The sequence below is a fragment of the Carassius auratus genome, chromosome 12 (assembly GCF_003368295.1).
Source record: "Carassius auratus strain Wakin chromosome 12, ASM336829v1, whole genome shotgun sequence".
Classification (NCBI taxonomy): Eukaryota; Metazoa; Chordata; class Actinopteri; order Cypriniformes; family Cyprinidae; genus Carassius; species Carassius auratus.
The window spans coordinates 11,603,710-11,623,275 of NC_039254.1; the positions used below are offsets into that span (position 1 = coordinate 11,603,710).

The 19,566-nt window shown below is 37.9% G+C and overlaps 1 protein-coding gene across 2 annotated transcripts in view; it reads left to right on the top strand.

Annotated features, from left to right (window-relative positions):
- The window catches only part of mpp7a (MAGUK p55 scaffold protein 7a), a 116,193-nt gene that overhangs the window by 71,006 nt on the left and 25,621 nt on the right, over window positions 1-19,566 (top strand). For both annotated transcript variants that reach the window (XM_026276993.1, XM_026276994.1), the window contains 5 exons: window positions 4,691-4,772; window positions 4,939-5,024; window positions 5,346-5,420; window positions 7,163-7,359; window positions 8,324-8,388. In XM_026276993.1, coding sequence (XP_026132778.1) covers window positions 4,691-4,772; window positions 4,939-5,024; window positions 5,346-5,420; window positions 7,163-7,359; window positions 8,324-8,388 — 505 coding nt within the window. The remainder of the gene's footprint in view (window positions 1-4,690; window positions 4,773-4,938; window positions 5,025-5,345; window positions 5,421-7,162; window positions 7,360-8,323; window positions 8,389-19,566) is intronic.

The window sequence follows — 19,566 nt, forward strand, 5'->3', positions numbered from 1 at the left end:
TTTTCAGCACAAACCCTGGCATTCCTCAGCCATTATTACCTTAATGAGACCCAATTTTCCTTTTTCAACATAATACCTGTTAATGATGGAACTGTAATGCAACGGTTAAAGCAACATTGAGCGTTTACTGAGCAGGTCATCGAAGGGTCAGTATAACAGTCAGAATATATAAAGGTAGTGAAACATCACAGACTCAGTGTTTGTTTTGAGTCTCACTGTGTGTTTGTGTGTGTGCATTTATAATTGGAAGTTTAACAACCCTGTTAGCCTGTTTAACACGTATCTTCTTCCTGCTGGTATACTCACAGGTGGCATAAATCAGCAGTGATAATTGTGCCTAATTGTGTTTTAATGACCTTGCTGTTGTTCTTTTTGCTGTCTTTTCCTCCCCAGCTTTCTCTTTGCCAAATCTACAGCAAACACAGCCATTTGGTTCTCTGTAATTTGTGTTCATTTGAGCGGCGAATTGAAGAGTGTGTGTATCGTTGTTTGTTTTCACGCCAGTTTAAGTGACTTTGTGTTAAGCACGCGCTGTCTCGGCCCTGGTCTTTGTGTTTGTTTTTTCAGGTCTGCCTTGATGGCTAGAGCTTAGGTTCTGCTGAAATGAGCTGAACCTCAGACTCTTATTGTAATGATGTTTGAAAAAGTTATGTTATCATGTCAAGGAGTGTGTTGGAAAAAGCTTAATATGTTGGTACTGTGCGCCAAGGAGATCTATAATACCTCGAGAAATCTATCGAGGTTCCGAGTTTCCCATTAGTCTAAATGCCCATTACTTGGCTGGCACAGGTGTACCCCCGTAAGTTAAAGACCTCTAAATTATGCACACACACATCATAAAGATGCACTTAATTTATCAGGATTGACAGGAAATGTTACAAAACATTTGTATTTCAAATAAATCCTTTATTTCTATTCATTCTGTAAAAATGTATCATGGTTTCCACACAAATATTAAGCAGTGCCACTGTTTTCAACTTACAGTAGATAATAAAAATAAATACTACCTAGCACCAAATCACCCTATTAGAATGATTTCTGAAGGATTGTATGACACTGAAGACTGGAGTAATGACCTCTGAAAATTCAGCTTTTTAACTGTAATATTATATCACAAAAAGTATGTTACTATATTTTTGATTCAATAAATGCAGCCCTGGTGAGCTTCACAATAAGCTTAAAGCTATCGCCAATCCCACATTTGAACAGGTGTGTGTGTGTGTGTGTATGTGTGTACACAATTAATTAAAATATAAAACTGTAGAGCTAATTTGTTATAAAGAAAGGAATTGTGCATTTTGGCGGCCAAATGGCATAGAAATCAACTAGAGGGGGCTAATTGGGCCTACCTTACCAGGCACACCCTTTGACCCATTGGCATCCACAACATCTGTTTAACATCTAATGTGCTTTTAGATCGTCTTTGTGTGTTTGTATAAAAGAAATGATTGTCTTCATCTGATGCCTCTGTCGTGAGCGTAAGCAGTTACTGTCATCAAAGTCATGAGCGGCGGTGATGTACATTTGATTTTTGCTTCTGTCAATCTGTCAACGGATGAACTGTCTCTGAATGACTTGTCTCGGCGCTCTGAGCTCTGCACAGATTAAGCCATCCACTTTTGGCTGGCCTTAAAATAACAGTCATAAGCATTTATGTGCTAAGAGTCTCAGCATATGGAGCTGATCACCTTCACAACTGGCAGCCATGGGTCACGTTACTGATGAGTAATTTAGGGAGCCGCGGCCTCTTATTCTAACGTGATTAATTTTTCTTCCATCTCAGTTTCTGCTTTCTCTCTCTCTCTCTCTCTCTCTCTCTCTCTCTCTCTCTCTCACTCTCTCAACATTCAGAGGACATTTTTTTCATTAAAGTCTATTTATAGAGCGTGTTTTAATGGGCAGACCTCAGCAACAAGAGGAAATATGAAAACCTTGAAAATGCTCAATCAAAGAACCTGCTCATTTCCTCTGGCTGCCTATTACAAGTGACCTTACTGCAAGAATGAAGTTGCACTTGTGAGGATCGTGCGAGCGTGAGGATGACTAACAGAGGTGGAGTTCCTGATGGGTAAATTGTGCCTGCGTGATGAGTTGTATTGTAGCATGGCTCTCTCAGCAGCATGTGTGATTTGGAGAAAGCAAGTTATGTCCAAAGCAGAGAGGATGAACTTGCACCAGAATAATATCAGCTCATGCTCTCACACAAAGAGAGAGAAAAACTTGACTTTAGTCATTTGCATGGGTAAATGACAAAAACATTTATTTGCTTTAGTGCATATTACTTTAGTTTGCTTAGAGTCCTTCCATCTGTGGGCAGTTTTAAGCCAGGCTTCAAGAGGTCTGTAGAAGCTGTGTATCTGGCTTCTGATCAGTGTGTTAGCATTGCAGAATGATGTTAGACATTACAGGTAAGATTCATTAGAATAATATGAGAAATATCCTTTCTATTGGGATGTGACAGAAATCTTTGTCTTGGTTTGTGTTTTGCCTTTATCTTTTTTGAAAGCATTATGTATATCTAAAAAGTCTTTGCCTTGCACAATGAGCCAGAGAGTGTTGAGTGTGTAATGATGTATTGATATGAATAATAACCTCGTTGAGTGAATAATGATCTGTTCCAACACACTGGAAAAAACTCCTTCCACACTCACTTAACCAGACTACTGTACCTTCAGTTCAGTGATTATTGAAATTATTCATGTTTTGATTCAAAAGGAAAGTTTTTGGACTGGTTCTACTGTTCACTTTATCACATTTGACCAAATTAAAGGATATATCTGTGGTCCAATTCTCTTTCTTTACCCCCTTTCTCTCTTTATCTCCCTCATCTGTGTCATAAACACCACTGTTTTGTCTCACATTGAGATATAACAGCTAAGCTGATCACTGGTTTCTGTCTCCTCCCAAAGCTCCGGGCCAATCGCTGCCTTGTCCTCCCAGGTCACCAAATTGTTCCAATTATTTGATCAACAGGAAATATTCAAAGACTTCTGAAGGAGGGTCGACAAACGGCTGTTCTTTCCATCTTAAAAGCTGTGTTTAACACATCAGAGGAGGACCTTGAGCTATATGTATTAGTCATGACGATGACATTGCAAAATCATTACAGGTGACCAAGTCATCAAAACTGATTTGACAGCAGATTATTGGTCTTACTGAGGGAAGGCAGATAGAAAAGGAACGTGTGTGTGTGTGTGTGTGTGTGTGTGTGTATGTGTGTGTCTTAAGTGTTTGTTTGTTTTAAAAATCCTATTGATATGCCAATGGAACAAGTTTGTCAAGGTCGTTTTGTCACAGCTTTTAGACACCTGAAATGAGGTGATGTAAAAACGGCAATAGGTTTTAAACAAACATGCACACTGGAGGAACCGCTCCCCACCTTCATCCACTGTCACTGTTCTGGATGCTTCAGAAATAATAGTAACCTTCGAGACACTGATGCAGAAAACAGAGGGTGAAAGAAGGCAGACTGAAGCTCAAACTGTCTGACATGTTTGTGTGTGAATAGCCATACACCCTGCTAGGAGTCTTGCCGTCTTAGTCTCGCTGTCTTCTTTCGCTGTGTGTTTGTGTGTGTGGTGACAGCCCATGCTGTGAGCGTCTGGCCACATGTGTCTCTGTTACAGTAGCACATGAGTATGTATGGCGGCAGGATGACACACAGAGCTGGCATATTGTTGGCAGACCAGTGCCATGGATAGCTTGTGCTTTTGCATTCCTGCTTGTGTTTTTGGCAGTCATAGTAGTCCATTTAAAGCCATTAAGTGGTTATGTGTATCTAGCCATACTCCATAGTCTCAGAGCACTTACTTTCCTCTATAAAAACGCACAAAGTCAGTGGGTCTTTATACATATTAATGCCAGTAGGTGGTGGCAGTTGCCTCTTATGAAGTGAGTCACTGAATGAAATAATTGACTTTCTTCATCAGTTAGAGATTGTAATAATTTTGAATGAAATGAGTACCGCCCTCATATGTGAATCATTAATTTAACAGATGCATTCATTAACATTGAATGAAATGAGTTACTTGCTGTGTTCCATTTCACCTACTTATTCTGCGCCCTAAATTGTATGTCGTCTTTTTGTGAAGAAAAAGTCAATACATTTGAGCATATAAAAGAAGAGTTGATTAAATTTTGGACACAAATTGTGTCATAAAACTGTACTCTGTTGCATAGTTACATTCTTTCTGTCAGAGTAAACTGGCCTTTCCTGTCATTGTTAACATCCTTATATACACACTTAATGTATTTAATTAAATTTATACCAAACACAATAGTAGACCACATGGAGACTTTGGCATACTCTTTTCAACATGCTGCACTTTGGGACATACTTATTCTAATCTGAATGGGTGTTATGAAAATGGGAATGCATTGACTGTATTCATCGAGTCATTCATTCAGTCAAAAACACTGATTCATTCAAGAATAAAAAAGTCTTCTTGAGTGAGTCATTGAATGTATCAGCTGATTAATTCAAAAACACTGATTGTCTTTTTAAAGACAGTCATTGAATCATTCATTTAACCAATTTGATAAAAAATTCTCATTCATTCAGGAACAAAAGTGAGTAATGTCTAAGAAAATGTGAAGTTTAATTAACATATGTATGCATATAAACCTGTGCAATGTTAATTGCATGTTTTCTTTGAGTAAATGTGATTGACATTTCTTATGTGTGTTGCAGGGTGCCACCATAAAAAAGGATGACCACAGTGGAGCTGTCATAGTGGCACGCATCATGAGGGGCGGGGCCGCAGACAGAAGTGGTAAGTGCTGATTTACTTTTTTTTTTTTCTCTATACACAAATGCTCTGTAACAGCAGCCAGATGTTAAGGTTGTTTACATGAAGACTGAGATGGTTTATTACACTGAATAAACTGCTGAAGTGCTGTATGTGGTCTCTTAACTTCTCTTGTTATCCTCTCCTTCAGGACTGATACATGTCGGAGATGAGTTGAAAGAGGTGAACGGTATCACGGTGGATGACAAAAAGCCTGAGGAAATAATTCGCATCCTGGTATGTGTGTGTGTCTGTGGAGAGTCGACGTGAAACAACATGAAACAGTTGTTTAACTTCTGTAATATAACAGAATCCTGTGAAAAGGGGATTTTATCCAAAGGGAAATGTTTGGACCGTTAATGTACTTTATAAAACATTATAGGCTATGAAGTTAATATTGAAAGTGGTTAAATTCCCCCCCTGGCTATTGAAACAGAAATGAAAAAAAAAAAAATGAGCTAGTAGAAGTTTTTAATGAAAAAGATAAGGTATGGAATGAATAATGTGCACTGTTGCATTAAATGTTGTTGTTGTTGTTGTTTTTAACTCTCTTTATAGTCACAGTCGCAAGGTGCCATCACATTCAAAGTGGTCCCAGGCAGCAAAGAAGAGGCACAAAGCAAAGAGCCCAAGGTACAATTCATCCTCACTATTAGCGATCAGACATGATGAACAGAGAAAGAGTTGGCCTATATGTGATGTACTCAAACAGTGGGGGAGTTTTTCCCTGTACAAGTACTACAGGCTGCTGGTTTGATGAATAAGCTTTTGTTCCCATTCATCTTCAACACAAATGATTTGCACTAAACCTCTCAGCTCCCATCCAGCTTACAAATATTCTCTGTCGATCTGTTCCTAAACCAAGAGAGCTACCTCACAGCCTGCTGTCTACATGAAACCTCAATAATGACTGATTTGAAATGCTGTATTTATGCAAGTAGTCACTCATTCACATCGCACAAATAGCACTCTTCATATGAAGCCTGCAAGAAACTTGAGTCGGAAACGTTAAATCCTGACTGATTCCAATAAAATTAAGGCCATGTTGCTAAACTAAAGATGTGATGCAATTAAAGACAAAATATAGATTGCATACACAATAATAGGTAAAATTAGTTCATTTTGGTGGTAGTCTTCTGTACTTTTTAGCAAATTGCATCTGAGATTGCTTTGTCCGTGGAAAAATGAATGAAATGTTGGCTGAAATTTCAGTCAAAAAATATAAATGTAAATTAACATCATGAACAAGCTTTAAAATTTACCCCAAGAGGACGTCAGTGTTTTAAGACACAGGTTTTAGATGCACTACCATTCAAACGTTTAGAGTTTGTAAGATCATTATTTTTTTTTAATGTTTATATGGCTGATTTGAAAATGTTGTGATGGCAAAGCTTCCAGTCTTTAGTGTCACATAATCCTTCAAAAAACATTTTAATATGCTGAACTGGTATTCAAGTATCATTTATAATTTCTCATTACTATAAAAGCAATGGGAAAAAAAAGCGATGCTGTTTAAAATTTCTCAAAATAATAGCATTTATGTTAAAAACATGGAAACCTTTATCATTAAAAATGTCTTGACTGTAAATTTAGCTGTATATATTTTTAATACATCATTGTTGAATTTTTTTTTTTTTTTATCTTACCGACCCCAGTCTCTTTTGAGTGTTGTGTTGTAATTGATTGTACCATTTCTATGCGAGCCTGTTATATTCTTCTACTGTGTTGTAATGGTTTAAATATGTTTCAGTTTTGAATTTAGTCATAACCCGCATATGTGTGTGTGTGTGTGTGTGTTATCCAGTGACCGTAGTTTACTGTTTTCCGCACGTGTAATGAATATGTTGAAGTGCTGCTAATTGGCTGCACATGTGTAAGAGGGATAAAAAAAAATGATGGAGTGCTAGACAGAGATGAAGCGTTCCCTCAGGATGTATTGGTGTGTTTGTGGGGAACCTTCTCCTCTGTAACATCATTTTTCTGCATGGCACATACAGCTCTCTAAATCAACACAAGCCACTGCTCTGTGCTTTGGGAACGTTGCTGTCTCCGTTTGCTCTCAATAGCCCTTCTTATTTGTCTTATTTATTCATTTAATATGTCAGCACAATCACTCCAATCCTTTAAACGCCTCATGATCTTTTTTGTTAGAGAGAAACGCTAGTAGGAATCACACAGATTCCCAATTGTTACAATGCAGTGCATATGTGTGGAAAGTAAGCCTGTCTGCTCCCCAGAATACACCTTTATTTGGTCATGGTTTAGAGAGAGGGACTGAGCAGATGTTATTTGAATCTCATCCTTCTCTAATTTCATTTTAATCCATTTAATGCTGTTCATTTTAATGCTGTTTCTCTCGCTCTCTTGCTCTTCAGATGTTTGTAAAGGCGCTTTTTGACTACAATCCAGCTGAGGATAAGGCGATCCCTTGCAGGGAGGCAGGCTTGGCATTCAGGAAGGGAGATATCCTGCAGGTTATGAGCCAGGACGATGCCACCTGGTGGCAAGCCAAACTGGAGGGTGATGGCAACCCGCGCGCAGGACTCATCCCATCCAAACACTTTCAGGAGAGGTTAGCCAATGCTTTTCTCTCTTCCCTGCTCCTTTCCTCCCACTATCACCAGTTTTAAATTCAACAGCACTCCATGACTCCATCATCCTGTCCGCCTTCTGTCCACCCCCCTCATATATCATATTCTCCTGTCATGCATCCATCTCTCTGTCTCTCGATCATTCCAGACTTCTTCCACTCCATTACAACCTGACTCTCACTCCCTACTATGAAAGGAATGACTTTTCTGACTTTTTTGTCTTCCTCGTCATTTTTTTCCCTTTTTGTGCAAGAGGGCTCAGCCAAAATACTTTGGATTTCCGTGGCTGTCTGGGCTGGAATGAGTAATGACAGACAGTGATAGCACTGGTTCACATCCACTTTGGACGTCCACACACGGAAAATTGCACATCAGTGGCGTTCTTTTTAAAGTGGACTCTGACGTGCATGCACGTGTGCTGCCTTAGGAAATAGTTTCTTTGCTCTATTTCTCTTGAAAAAAGTAACTTTCAATTGTAAAACATATTTTTGAACCTGTCATGTACAGTAGTAAGTGCTGTTTCTGGCTGACCATTCTTTCTCTCGCTCACACACTCACTCACTAATGGATACTTAGGCAGGTAGCTCTGCATTGTAGTGAAGTGTTTAGTAATCCCCATACGGTCGTGAAATGTGATGGTTTTATTGCTTGTCTCAGTATGGCTACAGTCACAGCAACAGAATAGATTTGTCAGTCTGGTTCAGAGTACTAAATTTCTGATTAAGTTACATTTACACATTTTGGTTCTAAACGAGTGTGACAAATGTATTAGATGGTCAAACTGACTCCCTTAAATTCTTGTGGTCGGTTGATTCAGATTTGATGGATGAAATTGCTCCTCACTCGTTTCAGCTAAATATATTTGTCAGTTCCAAACACTGACTTTGTAAGTGTAGATTATTTATTTGCCTCTCTAGCTTTTTATCTCTCTCTCAATTCTTTCAGGAGGTTGGCAACCTGGAGACCCATGACCGTCGCAACTCTTCAGAGAACCCCCAGCAAAAGATTTTGTAAGGACCACACTCATACAATCACACAGCAACTAAAATTACCATTGAATCACGCACATATATTTAATGTGTATTTAAACTTGTAATGCTTGTAAAACTGTAATGTAGCCTTCATAAACACTTTTGCTAGAAAATGATAGCATATGATACAAAACCTTACTTAACGGTTTGTCGTTTTTCAGCATTCAACATGTACTTTCAAGACGGTCACAAGTCATTTTAACTTTTTTGACATAGTCTTACCCATGGCTAGATGTTGTTTTGGAGACAAATCATTAGAATTTGCAAAAACAGTGTTGATTACAATCACAGAAACAGTGGTTCTCAACCAACCTTCAGAGAGACCAAAGGATGACATCAGAGCATTAGCTTAAAGCATTTGAAATTAATAAATTCTTATTAGTCTATGTATATATTCTGATTAGTATATATTTTAAATGTCTAATAGACATATCTAAAAGTCTAATACAAATATATATATATTTAAAAAAAAAACTGTGTTAAAAAAAAATCACTCTAAATTACTCCATTTACTCTGTTTCTGTTCATTAAAAAGTTGGGGAAAAAAGCAGCGTTGTCACAATTACTGTAGAAATACTGGAAATATCATAGCCTAAATGGGGGAAGGGGTTGTTGAATATTATGTTGGATACTGTGTGGCCTTTGAATCCAAAAGGATGAGAAACACTGGCGTAAAAAAATTTCATTGATGATGGTCTGAAAAACGTTCTCGCTGACATCGGGCCTGCAAACCACCTAATAGTTGAGTCCTGTATATACTCATCCTTTTGTTCTTGGACTAATGCAGCAGTGATCTTTAAACTGTCATATGCAAGAGGCCCATGTATTTCAGATGCTGTGACGTGACTCTTAGTAAGAACAGCAACCGGAAAAGATTAGATGAGAGGGAGGGAAGGTTAAGAAGTAGAAGGTGAAGTGAATGCGGTCAGGGAGCCCAGACTCCCCTGATTGGTGCCAGGCAGATATGTGCACACATATGTATTCATGTACATGTGTGTTAATGCACGCCTGGACATAAGCTTCCTCTCATGGTTTCCATTAATCTCTCATGTCTGATTATTGCATGCGTGTGTGTGTGTGTGTGTATTTGTACACCACAGCTCTAATCTCTCCCACTGGCTGACAGCAGGGGTCTTTACGGAGCTGTGCTGGGTTTCTCTTTACACATGGGCACACTTAAGACTCACTGAGACACTCTCGACATGTTGCCGTCATCCATACAGCTCCACATACACTTGATTGAATAATACAGCCATTCTGGATTCTTATCCCCTATGCCACATGCTCGGCCTCCCACCTCTTCCATTTTTCTCTGTTACTACATTAGCTGCTTAAAACAGTGAGAAGGAAAAGTTGATGTGCATGTCACTGAGGTTTCGGTTCTTGATGAGTTTTCCAGGACCACCCTGGGAGTCGTGACATTGCTGTCGTTTTTGTAGACTCTTTATAACAATTAAGCATAAGTAATATTAAAGTGCTGCTTTTATTCAACCTTTCAAGTCTAGAAGTTATCATGTCACGTATGGGCATTTGTACAAAAAACTGAAAACTCCATGACTTGACCAGAAACAGACCATATATAATACTAATCCAAATGTGTTCTCACACAGGAATAGATGCATATAAGTGTGCTTGGAAGAAAGAGGCTTATTTGTTTGAAACTGCGTGAGCGTGTGCTTTAAGAGTAAGACCATCTGTCCACTGGCCTGCAGTGTGGTGACATTAGCCCATATTTCAAAGAGCAAAGATGAGGGGCTCTTTTTTGGATGACTGAACACGTTAGTGCTTTGTGCTGCAGATATGTGTACTCACATAAAGCCTTATTATCAGAACAGTATGATCACTAGCTGAGGCAGTATGCCATATCCATTATAAACCACACACCCCTGGACAGATACAGTAAAGTAAAACTGTGTGCTTCCACTGTCATAGAAAATTGTTCAATAATTTACAAATCATGGTTTTCAAATTAATCTAAAAAATAATGGATTTACCAGTATGTTTTTCACAGTTGTTTATTGTTCAAAAGTATTTTGGTGGCAAAGGATTTTTTTTTTTTTTAGGGATTAGAAAAATTGAAGTCATTATCCAGTAGATGCTCATGAATTGCTCAAATAAGGGTTCAAAAGGGCTGGAAACACAGTACCTTTCACTATACTGTTGTTGAATCATGCACATATAGGTTGATCTGATGTAATTCTAAGTTTACACTAGTGCGTTTTTGTTTTAAAACGCATAACTTTTGCTATGGTTACACTTATCGTTTACACTACTCCAGAGTTTTCCACATTCAAAAAACAGAGACTTTTGAAAACTCTTTCAAAAGCTGCTGACCCTATTTTAGATTGAAAACTCTGGGGTTGCGTTTCAGTGTAAACGGAAAACAAACGGATATTTTCGTTGCCCATGTGATCTCTGCGTATCCTTGACGACCGTGTAACTGTTTCATGTCTCTGTTGAGTATTTCGCTGTTTTTGTTTTGGCATGACTCCCAGTCAACATTTTCGGCCGCCTTGTAATCATTAGTTACTTTTAGTAACAATTCCACCTATGTCCACAAAAAAAACGTCCTTGCTTTTCCTCGCCATCATTTTTATTGTTGAACCTGCCAGTGACTAGCAACCGACTTCTTGTTTACGCTTTTACACGCATGCCCAATGTGCACGAATGGTCACGTGACATGCGTTTTCGGTTATGTAGTGTAGATGGAGATTGTTTCTGAAACGGCAGTGTAAACGCGGACCGTTTTAATTCTAAAACTTCGTTTTAAAACGAAAACACACTACTGTAAACAGGGCCTTAGAGTTTTTTCGAAATGTAAATTCACTCTTTTTTTTTGTTTAAATGAATATTAATGATGACTTGCAAATGAGGACAATAGTAGCAATCAAAACCAACAAGTCTCGGTTAGTCTTAACGCAATACATGTAGCAAAGTTTATATATATATATATATATATATATATAGGTCATTAATATTCATTTAAACAAAAACAAGAGTGAATTTCTGTTTCAAGCAACCCTCTATATATACAGTACAGACCAAAAGTTTGGACACACCTTCTCATTCAAAGAGTTTTCTTTATTTTCAGGACTATGAAAATTGTAGAGTCACACTGAAGGCATCAAAACTATGAATTAACACATGTGGAATTATACATGGAATTATATACATAACAAAAAAGTGTGAAACAACTGAAAATATGTCATATTCTACTCTTTGAATTAGAAGGTGTGTCCAAACTTTTTGTCTGTACTGAATACACAAACACACACACACACACAGTAAAAAAAAAATATTTATTTATTTAACATTTCTTGAATAAAATGTAATAAGTCAATCTTTCAGTGAAGCAGCAACTCTTACATAACCTGTCTCTGTACTATATATATTTTTTTTGTTGTTGTTTAATAATCCCTTTTACACCGAAATGTCTATCCCTACAGTATTAGTATGTGGTTTCTTTAGTCAGGTAATGTCGGTTTGTATTGTTTACTAGTGGATTCCTATTAATACTGTAGATCTTATCTTGTCATAATCTCTTATGATTAACAGTTCTCTCTTCCTCTTGCATCTTTATGAGAAAATTGTCTCTTTTTGTTAGACTAGCTCCTTTTACATGCAACCTTCTTTCAGTTAATAATCCTCATGCATCCTAATATCAGTTAGTATCCTTAACGTCAGTAGGACCACTGTTTACAAGCCTTTTGTTGTTATTGTAGTATTGACACATTGCACGTGGAACAATTTTCTTTGGGATATTTGCACGTCAACTGATATATTTACATAGGGTGCATATAAATGGTACTTGTGGAATCTACAGTGGGATTGATTTAAATCTGTATATGTAAACACAGTGAGTTGGTACTGTGGTTTTTGTATTTTGTCTATTCGGTCCTTTGGGTCACAGCGACAAGAAGGCAGATGCCGAAGGATTCACTTGACTGATAGCACACAAAAGATTTTACTACCCTCCTTCTTTCTCTTCATGGTATTACTTTTTTGGCAGGACTGTGTGAATGTGTATGGCAGGCTGTGTAGATGCTGCCCTTTGCTCATGTGTGTTTTGATTTAAGCTTGTTTAGTAGAATTGAGACCACATGAACTGGAGGAAGCTTTTAAACTGACTCCAAATGTTCTCATGTCTTCAGGCCTGCACATGCACACTCAAAAACACTTTCTCTGCTGTTATGAACTATGTTAGTTGTTCGGTAGTTACAGTTTCCTATGACGTAAGTATTGGTTTACCACTTCGTAGCATGCTAAAGACTTTTCATAGAAACAAATATACAATTTTACATTATTTTGACATTTAAAGGGATAGTTCACCCAAAATCTAAAACCGTGATCAGTTCGTCAACCTCATGTTGTTCCAAACCTCTTGACTCACTTTTTTGTTTGGAAAAAGAAAAGTTTTGTAAGAACATTGTGGTTAAAACCACACTTAATCCCAGTGAATTTCATTAAAACGGTAGACGACAGTAAAGTAGGTTTTGTTCATGTTTCAGTGTATTTCAGATATCATGTTTGAAATGTGTACTTCCAGTCACATGACTATATCTTTCCTTTTTTGTTTATTTTTTTCCTTCATAAGATGATGAGACGGTTGAATGGGGTAGGTCAGTTTCTTCTTCCTCCATTCGTTTGCTTTCCTCTTCCCTCTCTTGATCTGTTTTTAATCTTTTTTTTATATTTATCATATTCCTTTCTTTGCTTTCCCAGTGGAGGACATTGAAGGTACACCTTTCAAACTAACTCTAATTCACCTATTAGATGTCATAGCCATTAGATCATTGGCTGGGGACCCCTGTATGTGGTAACATAGTACCCAAACAATAAAGACATGGTTGATTAGCATTCATTGGACCACAACCACCTAATAGAGCGTAGCAGAGTATGTAAAGGGGCCAAGAGTTCACTATACTGTATGTCTCTCATACACACAGACATACACTCCCAGCCACACAATACATCCCTTTTTGCCTTTCCAACTATGCTTTACCCTTTAAATGATATTAGTAAGACGAGTGCTCAGATGAGTCCCATCCATTTTAGTTTTCTTCATGATAGACCGTGTGAATGTGAGTTTGAACGTGAATGTTTCCCTCAGTATCTCATAGTCTTATTGTTGTGTAAGATGCAAAAGATGTTTTGAATAACTTATTTTATCCCATCTGTAAGATATGTATTGAATTAATTTTGAGTTGTCTAATAGCCAAAGAAATCTGAAGTTTATGGTCCACATGGAAAGTTGTGAATGTTGAATGCGAGCGCTGCCAGTAGATCCACCTGGTTTGGCTGTAGAGGATCAGTTGATGAAGAAATAAGAGAGTTGTGTTTGTCTGTAAAATACACAAGGGTTCAAAAGTTTGGAGTCGGTAATGTTTTTGAAAAAATTCTCTTCTGTTCATCGACGGTGCATTTGTTGCATTATTTGGTCAAAAATACAGTAAAACAATTTCATAATGATTACAAATATAACTTTTTTTTTTTGTTTTGCTCCTGATGGCAAAGCTGAATTTTTAGCATCCGTTATTCCAGTCATCACTGTCACATGATCATTTTAAATGCTGATTTCTAACATTTCTGATTAGTATCAGTGCTGAAAACAGCCGGAAACCACACTCAGGAAAAACAAAAGATATGAAGGCTGTCACTGGGGTGGTACCTTTTCAGAGTTACACCTTGAGTATCTTAGGCGGCATTTTATACCTTATTATAATATAAATTAATACATTTTGTACCTTTTTTTCTGTTTTTCCCTGGATTCTTTGATGAACAGAAGTGTAAAGGTCTTTAAGGTTGACTTTGATCAATGTAATGCATCCTCCTGGCTGCATAAATGTGATTCTTTTTTATAAAATTTTTTAATCTTACCGATCCCAAGCCTTTAAATGGTATTGTGGTCATATAGCGTTATAATCTTTTGTTTTGCTCATCTTTCAGTATGTAGTAGTGTTACTAACTTCTCTCTAATATAAATCTGTCCTGATTCCTTCTGCCTTTCATAATTTGAAGAGGACACTGAGTTTGCCTCCTATTTAAGTGGACTCCATATTGGTGAGCTCTTTTTGATTACGTTTGATTATGTGTTTGTCCTCTGTCCCATATCATTCCTCTTTCTTCAGTCTGATTCATATTAATGATGAAGAGTTTGTATATCCCGTTCTGTGTCATTCTCTCCTGACAGTTTTATGTGCTGTTAGCTCTCAATCTCCTCCCTCTCTCTCTCTCCTTCTCTGTGTGTGTGTCTGTGGACAAACATCTTTTTTGACATGTGGCTGCACGCTGTTGCATGTCCCGTAGTATCATTGTCTAGCTTCCTTCTGGCTTCATGTATCTCACCATTTATAAGTGGTAGCAGTCTGCGTTTTCAGTCTGTATTTTCTTTATCATGCGGTATTTGCTAGAGTAATTACCATGTGCTTTGTATGTTTTATCTAAGATTGGCTTTGTTATTGTTTTGTAGCAATTCCTGAGTGTTGTTAAGTCTCATTCGCAATGCAAAGCAGAGAATCAAACTGAAATATCTGATATCAGTGAAATCTAAGTAATCTTTACAGTCCTGTGGTAAAAAAAAAGAAGCAAATGTGCACCAGTTTCTCATACAATCGCCCTGAGCAGCTGTACTTTCTGATTTTCCTGTGTTTTGGCAGTGTTTTTAGTTTAAATAGCTCTTTGTGAATGTTAAACATATTGCAGTTAAAGGCACTGGTTCATTTCCAGGCTTTGTGGTGGAGGTCCGGCAGGCTCTTGATGTGGTGTGTGTTGGACATTGGGCTGCTTTGAAGGCCAGCTCTCAGTCAGGCCTTAGTCTGGTTTCCATCTCTAGCGTCAGTGTGTGGAAAATGAGTGTGCTGTAGCGCTCTCATTATCTGTCACCGCACAGACTCATGTACTCTGTTGTACAGTATGCCCGTCTGGGACAGCTATGTTCAGTGGCTGCAAAAAGTACAGTGTTTCAGTGGATCTTTAAGTATTAAATATCTCAAATAATAGAAAAATCATTTATCATTTGCATGAGTCTTCGGTTTCAGTTCAGGGCAATTTCCCCTCAGTGTTCTGTAATTACTCCATTCTAGATCTTCTCCAGGTTTTCCATTTATTGTTCACCAATAAAATTTATGAAAATCAGTTATTTTATTCTCCTGTTTCAATGAATCTGTCAGTACACTCTCAGGAAAAAAAGGTACAAAACCTGTCACTGGGGCGGTACCTTTTCAAAAGGTACACTTTTGTACCTCTTAGGTACTAATATGTTCACTTTAGGTACTAATACCTTTTGGATACTAATCCAATAATAATACTGGTAGCACTTTATTTTACAGTCCTGTTCCCCATGTACATACTATGTACTTATTATAGTAATTACAATAACTATGTAATAACTAGGTACTAACCCTGAACCTACCCCTAAACCTAACCCTAACCCATGTAGTTACCTTGTATTACCAGAACTTTCTTAGATAAATACACTGTAAGTACACTATAAGTACACGTACTGTAAAATAAAGTGCAACCATAATAATACTAATGGACTTTTTAGGTACAAAATAGATGTGTTTCCACTGTCAGGCCAGTGCGAGCCTGGACTTAAAACGGGCCGAGCGGGGCTAATAGCCTCTGGCCAGTAGCACCGAGGCCAGAATAGCGCTGTGTTTCTACAGTAAGTCCTGAAGCACCTCTGCGCTTCACTAAAACCCTTCCTTTACACGCTTCTCGGGAACAACGTCACGCAACCTCATCATTTCACCGACAAAGAGAAGTTATCAGAAAACTAAGAAATAAGTTACTGGAACTAGCGTGATCACAAAATGAACATGATAAAAGTGGTCGTTATTATATTTTTATGATAGGCTACGTGGAGCTAAACTCTTGAGACGAGACTTATGACAGATAATATAAGTTAATAAATAAATACACTGAGTGAGTTTTGAGCTCAACTTATTAAAAAAAGTTTTTAATGCTGGTGTTAAAGCTGTTATCTTTCTGAAATGATCCGCGGCTGACACTCTCCAGACGCGGAGAAACTCCACTTTTGTTCATAACCACTCCTCTAGCCCCAGCTGGCCCGCTTTGGCCCAAGGTTTTCGTCAGGCCAAAAAAACCCTGGCCATTGGCCCCGAGAAAGCCCCGACGAGGCACGGAAGTGACAGTGGAAACGCGGCTAATGTGTGCCTTTTGAAAAGAAACCGCCCCAGTGACAACCTTTTGTAACTTTTTTTCTGAGAGTGTGTAATATTAATTTAAATGTTGGTGTATATGCTTTGCTGTTCAAAAGTTAAGTGCAATATTTTTTTTGTCTTTCAAGAAAGTCTCTTATGCTCACCAAGGCTACATTTATTTGATCAAAATACAGTGAAACAGTATTATTTTGAAATATTATGGCAATGCAGTGATGGGTATATGCTCCTCATTTTTTGTCAATTTAATGCAACCATGCTGATTAACAGTATTAATTTAAAAGTCTTTCTCATCCCAAACTTAAAAAAAATACTGTATGTTGTATATATGTACAGTCTATTAATTAGATTTTTCTAAGATATTCATAATGGTTTCTATATGGGGCCAGTGTACAGTATGTTCCACTCCTGTTTTTCAGGTTCTTGTTTGCTACTTGTTACACAAATGTTTTTCCTGTCAATCGCCCAAATTGATTTCCTTCTCTCGGTTTTGCCTCTTTTTTTTGTTTAGTTTTTTTTTTGGTTGGGGGGGGGGGTCTCTTGTTTGTCTCTCTGGCTCTTTTTTTCTCTCTCTCACTAGAAGACATTTGTCTGTATGTTTAAACCCTAAGCCGCTGGCCACTCATTTAGACTCTTTTGATTTCACAGGCAATCCTGTGGGTAGAAAGTTTATAAATAAAGCCGCACGGTCTTGTCTGCCAAGCTCAATCAAGCACCGTCATTCAATAGGGATAACCTTTTCAACGCTGTGCCTCTCGCTTCTTTTTTTTTCCCTCTCTCTCTCTGCCCTCCTGTTTTCTTCCACACTTTAATTACTGGCCTTCTGACCTCAGCCTCTCCTCTTCCTCCCAATGGCCAAAGCACCTCAAGGGCTGGTCCCAGGACAGCTCCTTTCAGCTTCCGTGCCCTGTCATGCACTACATATTCCATGTAACAGGAGAATTGTTTGAAGGGGAAAACACTGACCTCTTTAAAGCCTACGGTCTAATTCACTGTTATGATTCGAACCTGGTGTTGTAGTAATGTAAGACTGTATAACAAGGATGCATTGCTAGTTCTGCTCCCTCTGTGTCACTAGGATGAAGAAGTGTCCGGTGTACAAGAAGTATTAGTCTTAATCCCAAGTGTGCCATCCATTCATTCATGGTTTTCAGCTGAACCAGTGCACATGTGTTTGTGCATGTATGTGTGTGAGATGACAGAAAAGTTCGGAGTAGCTTTGAAGATGGAGGGTAGACAGAACTAACACTTAACAACTATAATAGCTGGGTTTCCATCCATGTATAACTACCATGTAAAAGTCTGGGGTCAGTGGCTATTTATTTTATTTATTTATTTTTTTAAGTAAGTTATTAGTATTTTTTAAGAACATCAATTCAGCATATTAGAATGATTTCTGAAGGGTCATGTGACATTGAAGATTGGTGTAATGGCTGCTGTTCCATCGCAGAAAGAAATACAAATTTTATATGTATTAAAATATGTGTTTTATATGTATTAAATTTGTTACAGTGTAAAATAGGGCATCATACATTAAATGACTGAGAATTACATACTAACAGATTTTCAAGTTGCTTCAAACACATAACAGATGAAAGCAAGATATTTTTAAAATCAAATATTTTGGACACCATTCCGAACTATTTTTGGGATAAAGGATGTGGTGTGATATGATGTGAAGACAGGTTTGCAGCAATCGGTTAATTGTAATGACCTCTCTGCAGGCTCAGGGCGACCACAGTTTAGGAGAAGTAGAAACAGGGAAGAAAGTCAACGGGAGTCAGAAGAAAGAACAAAAAAATGAAAACATTTGGGGGGAGAAGCTAAAGCTGGGAAAGCCATTAGCCCCCGGAATCCAATTAAGGCAGGAGTTATGGAAAAATGGAGACGTGTTTTAGACTGAAATAAAAAACGCTCCATTTCCAAAATGAGTTTATCTCATCTGTCCACAGGTTCTCTCCTGGAGGAGGAGCACCGGGGCCAGAAGCCTCGAGGCCTGTAGCTGTGTGCAGATTTCGATTACCACGCTTTTCCCCACACTGACCTCGGCTCAGGTGGATACACTTTAGTATAATCGGCTGAAGTCACTGCGATTTTAATTTGGAGGGGTCATTTGGCAGTGTCTCTAATTTTGTATGTATAGTAGACCAGATTTGAATTAGCCATGGACACGGAGAGCAAACGGGCATCTGTTCGTCTGATTTGTAGCCAGTAGTGGATGATTATAGTCTCAATGTCCTTTTACTCAGTGTTTGGCCGTCCGTTTGTGGGGATCGGGAATGGCCAGACTTTGCAGCAGTTCAGTGAATAGGTTTTGTGTCTGTTGATGATGTTTGCGTGTGGGTGTTTCGTATCTCTGATGGAAGGAACAGGTGATTGATGAGACTAACAGCAGAACTGTGTCCTCCAGCTAGCCTATTGGATTTGTAGTTTAGATAATTACTTACTAAACCTGCTAGTGATGACTGCACCGGCTTGACCTGGCAGCCCACTCTGTTTGTCTGTGAGTTAGACTGTGTATATGTGTCTCCACTGATGCATCAAGTAGTGTTCCCATGCTTTTGTAGTTCATATATCGAGGCGTTGGCCTTATGAGGAGAATCTGTACCAGATGAGTTTTTACCTGTTTCACAAATGGAGATTAAGTTATCGCACTCCCATAAGAAATCTAAACTTAAGAATTGTATACTTTGTGTATTTATTATTATTAATAATAATAATAATAATAATAATAAATATGTATTCTATTTAAGAATTATATATATTAAATATTTATAAATATGTTTGTGGTTATATACATATACTTTATACTTTTAACTATTTAGCTATTTACATTTATTTAATGCACTGTAATAGTAATAATGTATACATATTCAGTCTGGGATGTATGGATGGATGATAGCTTTTGTTTTTCTTTTCATTAAACACTGGTTCACTGAACAAATTTTGGCTCTGTCTTAAAAAAAATACTATA